General features: G+C 48.5%; 1 protein-coding gene across 3 annotated transcripts in view; it reads right to left on the reverse strand.

Moving 5' to 3' along the window:
• The window catches only part of LOC119456917 (protein OS-9-like), a 56734-nt gene that overhangs the window by 16980 nt on the left and 33754 nt on the right, over positions 1 to 6000 (reverse strand). For 2 of the 3 annotated variants that reach the window (XM_049669535.1, XM_049669533.1), the window contains exon 9: positions 1813 to 2137. The exons of the other annotated variant lie outside the window; for it this stretch is intronic. In XM_049669535.1, the coding sequence (XP_049525492.1) occupies positions 1813 to 2137 (325 nt within the window). The remainder of the gene's footprint in view (positions 1 to 1812; positions 2138 to 6000) is intronic. 3 annotated transcript variants of the gene reach the window in all.

Consider the following 6000-nt stretch of genomic DNA (forward strand, 5'->3'; position numbering starts at 1 on the left):
GCATACGAACGCCGCTAGGGCGGTTTTGGTTTTGTATTCGATTGCACTGCGTAGGAAAATTTCGGCCCAGTTTTCTTGCAAAAAAAAGGGTGTGTGCTGGAATCAGGTAAATACCGTAATCGGACATTGTGAGTTGTGGTTATTCTAGGACAGACTGGTGTTTTCGAAGGTAGATGATGGGTGTTCAATGCACTGACTTTCGTCCAGGCTCCGCCGAGACAGATGCTGCTACTAAATGGGTCGCTTTTGGAGTCGCCATAAGGGTCAGATGCATGCGTAATGACTGGTCAAGTTTGAATTATCCAGCAAAGGCTAATTTTAAGATCGAAATAATTGAAGTTCGCACCCATGGAAATGCATAGGCGCCGAAATAACTGAAGTTTGCACCCAAAATTCCGGCCCAGTTTTCTTGCAAAAAAAAGGGTGTGTGCTGGAATCAGGTAAATACCGTAATCGGACATTGTGAGTTGTGGTTATTCTAGGGCAGACTGGTGTTTTTGAAGGTAGATGATGGGTGTTCAATGCACTGACTGTCGTCCAGGCTCTGCCGAGACAGATGCTGCTACTAAATGGGTCGCTTTTGGAGTCGCCATAAGGGTCAGATGCATGCATAATGACTGGTCAAGTTCGAATTATCCAGCAAAGGCTAATGTTAAGATCGAAATAACTGAAGTTTGCACCCATGGAAATGCATAGGTGCCGAAATAACTGAAGTTTGCACCCATGGAAATGCATGGGCGCCGGCTGGGACCTTTGGTCGGGATTGAATTAACCAAAAAATCTAATTAAGCGGAGTTGAATAAAGGGAAGTCTACTGTATGCTACTCACTTATAACCAATTTACCAAAGTGAAATTTCATTGCAGTTGGGCTTTTAAAAGGGGCCTGCAACACCTCTTACACAATACGTGGTGTGTGTTTAGTATATTAAGAGGCATCACCTTACAAGTATTTTCCACTATAAATTTTTTGCAGGCGCCTTGTACGAGCACAGTAATCAGTGATCAAGTGCCCTTCCTGTCACGTCTTCATAGCCTTCCCCTCCTTTTTAGCCATTCCTTTTGCGCTCAAGCTGTATTGCTCTGTCCATCGTTGTGCTGGGCTCTGGCGTGGCTTCAGAGAGTAGTCCACTGCACTGTCCAATCTCACGAGCCATAGTATTGGCACAGTGATATTGTCCTCCCCAACCAGATGGAAACACCCCCCTATCAGTTACAACATTAGTTCTGTTTCTGGTCCTGCCAGAAGCAGTTTGGACATGGCATCTGAAGCAATCTGGCCAAAAGCCATTATGCTTACTGGTGCGTTGAAGTAAACACGTACAGCAGCTGAGATTTCATAAAGTTGCAGGAAAGAGCGTTCATAGAAAAGGAGTTGCAGCAGAAGATACTTACAAGAGTATTGTTCAGCTACTAGGCCGGTGTAGGATTTGCCATGTTCAAAAGAATTGCAAGGCAAAAGAATTGTGAGCCTTTATATAAAAGCCAGAAGTAATCTTGTAAATTAAACAAATAAAAAGTAACAAAGGAACTCTGCACATGCACACACTGAACAATGTGACATTTTTTTCAATGAAAAATGCAACAAAAATGCCAACCGCATTTCAAGAAAGTTGCAGCTTGCCACAGCTAACAAAACATGACATAATGGAGGAATTTAGTAAAAGAAGGTCACACAATGTGGCAGCCACATAAAAAGATGAAAAGAAAAAAAAAATGTTCTTCACAGGTTAGGCATTTATCCTTGAAATGATAAAGCATGGTCCATGCTCTGTATTCCAGTGCATGTACTGTGAACTAAAATTGAAGCTTACCACCTTCTTCGCCAACGTCTTGATGCCCATCTCTGCTGGCCAAGTGACCGGCATCCTCCCCGTCGTATTCATTCTCCACAACCTCGTCACCGCCTGTCACATCCTGGGAAGCATTCTCTGGTTCTACGAGATGTTCACTGCCTTGCTGTTCCTCAGCAACATGCTGCTGAGAGGCGATTCCTGCACTCCCTTCCGCATCATCCTCAGCATCAGCCTCCATCTGTTTTAGACGTTTCATCAGTCTCTCGAGGGCAGCATTCATGTCCGCCTGACTGTCATCCTTGAACTGGGCAGTGGCCTCATCACGAAGGTCGCCCTCTCCCTTCTGAAAAGAAGCAATGTAAGCGTCTGTTCTAAAAAGTATTTGAACAGAAAAGGTACACAATGCATGACCACATTTTAACACAACTTTCTGACAAGCAGAAAAAATACTTCTATGAAAATGTGCGCACTATGTGCACGTTGGTCTGAATTGGAGAATGAGCCAAATGGAAGGCGAAACTGCTAAAGAACATGCAGAAAGCGACCTCAAATGCTTGCCTTGGTTGAAGCAGCGCAGCATCACAATGCTTATTTTTTGGCACTAATGTGGTCAATATGTAGAAATCATTGACTAGCACAGTCAGCCTAATGAATGGCCATAAACATTTAGTCATTCGGCAAGTAATATTGTGGAGAAATCCGCGTGGAACGACTTTTTACTACCACTTGCATGGACACCAACTTTGATGTAAGAGGCTCACCATAAATATTTATAAGTACCCACAACAGCACTGTAACACGTCACACATGTGAGAGGAGTCATAATAAGCAATTGTGCTACAGAGTATTTTGAGACACAACGGCATGTTCCCTGCATGAATGGTATGTCTGTGCCACTCACTCCTAACACCGCTCAGAGATGGCAGGGCCTGCAGTCAATTCACATTCAAGTGCTGCTGTGATCTGGGCTGGGCATAACAAAAAGCTGCAAGCCTCATGGACAATTAGAAACCTGGCATTTGCAGCTCAAGAACTACCAAAACAGATGCATTCCCTCTCTAGCAAAAACAAGCTCCCCAACTAAACTGATGTGGTAAATTGCTAATAGGTACACTTGTAGTGGGGAAGAGGGTCACGAACTATTGAGAGAGGATGACGACGTCCAGCAGCCCGGAGAGCACGAGACAGTGACCGCTGCTCTTGGAACAAGGCTGTTGTTACGTAGCCCCCTGCTTGTAAATAAACCCCCGTACAGTTTGGTGGAAAGGTGCTGGGTAGTCTCCTAGTATCCTAGTCTCACAACCTGGAACTACGAAGCCGTACCCTGCTTCCAGCGCCAGCGATGGTGGAAGAAACCACCACCCAAGGTCCCTCTCAGACTCAACCCACTGTCTGTCCCGGCGTGCTGCCTCAGCGTCATCCACCGATATTCAGCGGGACTGACGACCAAGACGTCGAGGACTGGTTGGCAACTTACCAGAGGGTGAGCGCAGTCAACAAATGGGACGATGCGACTAGGCTGACCAATGTCATATTTTACTTGACCGGCGTCGCCAGACTCTGGTTCCGCAATCACGAAGCGGAGATTCATAACTGGGCCTCGTTCAAGTCCACTTTTTCAGAAATCTTCGGCCGCCCCGCGATACGCAAGCTCCGCGCAGAACAGCGACTTCATGAACGCGCTCAACAACCCGGTGAGAACTTCACCAGTTATATTGAAGACGTCGTCGACTTGTGTAAGCATATCAACCTGTTGATGCACGAGTCGGATAAGATCAAGCAAATCCTGAAAGGAATAGCCGAAGACGCATTTCAAATGTTGTTGGCCAAAGACCCACAAACCATCGCAGATGTTGTCAGCTTGTGCCACAGTTTCGACGAATTGTGCAAGCAACACGCCCAAACTCGACGCCTACTGGAACAGAACGACTCGATCGCGGCCTTGACTCTCGGTGACCAGAATGCACTGTTGATTCAGATCAAGCAGCTCATACGTGAGGAGGTCGCCAGACAACTCTCTATATTATCGAGCATGCCCGAGCCAGCACAGGCACAACATCTGGCCCTAGTCATACGTCAAGTTATCCAGGAAGAGGTCACTGACGCTTTGCCTTTCGCTCGTCTGCCACATCCGGAGTCTGTGCCCTTGACGTACGTGCAAGTCGTCGCTGCCGGGTCGCATCATCAGCCAACCTATTCTTCCGTGGTGGCAGCCGTTCGACCACCACCTGTTCTGTTCAGCTGACCAGTCCCCACGTTTTCAAATCCATGGCGCACTGCGGACAATCGCCCTATATGCTATTCTTGCGGTTATGCAGGATACGTGGCACGCTTCTGTCGCCGTCGCCCTCCTGTTCAAATAGACGCCATGCGACCGTCTGCGTACGATCCTAGACACTTGATGGCACAGCGCGGCTACAACAATCTTCTTCGCCCGAGCGCCTGCCGTCCGCTACTCACCGATCTCCATCCCCCCTACGTCGCTCGCTGTCACCTATGCGCCGTCGCTCTGCCCTTCTGACGCGGAAACTAGATGCCCGCAGTTCCCAAGGCACGAACTGCGTCGTCGTCGATCAATTCAAGTCGTCGCAGTTCTCCGGCCAACCTCATCGACGTTTTTGTGATGGCTTTCATACCCTTACGCTTGTGGACACTAGTGCTGCAGTTTCAGTGATAGACATGAAACTTTGCCGCTTGCTTAGGAAGGTTACCATGACATCAAAGGGATTGTCCCTCCGTACCACCAGCACAGACCATATTCAGTTATCAGCTGCCTGCACAGCCCGCGTCGTCATTCAAGATGTGTATCCCATTGAAATTCTTGTGTTACCGGCCTGTTCGCATGTCATCCTCGGTTGGGATTTTCTCTATCGCCATTATGCCGTATTGTCTGTGCTCGTGTCCGAGGTGGCGTTCTCTGCGTTGTGTTTCCGCATCGTCTGGCCCTACGTTGGAGAAGTGTTTGTCTGCCGATGATACGAACATCCCACCCAGTAGTGCAGCCCTTGTCCCGTGCCTGTGTCCACCGTTGGTAAATCCACAGTTGTATTTACCCCCTCCGAGACCGTTCAACGCCAGCAGAAATCTCACATTGCCATTTGCCGTCTCGGCTTGCCCAAATGGTGCTACATCGTTGTTTGTTAGGAATCCGTTGCCAGTTCCCTCAACCTTACTCCTGGAGGTGTGTAGGCACACATTCAGGCATTCGCGCTCTTCCATCTTCTGCCTTGCCGACATGACACCTTTATCTTAGGTGCCCTGACCCTTCTGCTGGTACGTCCTGATCGCCACCTTTAGCTTTGGCTCCGCCATCGACGCCAACTTACAGAGGCGCACCGCACTGCAAGAAACTTCTTGCACTTCTAGACCAGTTTTGTGGCTCGTTTGATTGCCAGCAGAAGTCATTAGGCCGCATGCACACTGTTCCCCATCCGATTGACACCGGCTCACAAGCGCGTTTCTGACAGCGCCCTTGCCGCGTATCCCCTGCCGAGCATCGCGTGATCTCCGAACAAGTCGACGACATGCTTCAGCGCGGCATCATTCAGCCGTCCTGCAGTCCCTGGTGGTCGCCTGTTGTTCTCGTCAAGAAAAAGGACGACTCGATACGCTTCTGCGTCGATTACTGCCGATTAAACAAAGTTACGCGCAAAGATGTGTATCCTCTGCCACAAATCAATGATGCCCTGGACGGTTGCAAGGAGCCGAATTTTTCATCACTAGACTTAAGATCCGCTATTGGCAGGTCCCTATGGCACCATCCGATCGCGCCGAAAAAACTGCCTTCGTAACTCCCGATGGGCTGTACGAATTCAATGTCATGCCCTTCAGTCTATGTAATGACCGAGCCACATTCGAAAGGATGATGGACAGTGTTTAGCCTGGGTTAAAGTGGAAGACATGCCTGTGCTACCTGGATGAACTCATTGTTTTCCCCTGATTTCGATACCCACCTCCATCGTCTTTGGAAGTATTGAGCTGGTTGACGCGCGCAGGACTTCAGCTTAACATCAAGAAGTGCGATTTGGAGCTCGCAAACTCACCATCCTTCAAACGTAGTCTCGAAGGACGGCGTCCTTCCCGATCCGCAAAAACTTCGTGCTGTGCTGAATTCCCACAAAGCCTACCACCGTGAACCGCTTCAAAGGCTTCCTTGGCCTCTGTTCATACTTTTGCCGCTTTGTGAAGAAACTTCGCTTCTATATA

Source organism: Dermacentor silvarum, chromosome 6 (assembly GCF_013339745.2).
Source record: "Dermacentor silvarum isolate Dsil-2018 chromosome 6, BIME_Dsil_1.4, whole genome shotgun sequence".
In the NCBI taxonomy this organism is placed as follows: domain Eukaryota; kingdom Metazoa; phylum Arthropoda; class Arachnida; order Ixodida; family Ixodidae; genus Dermacentor; species Dermacentor silvarum.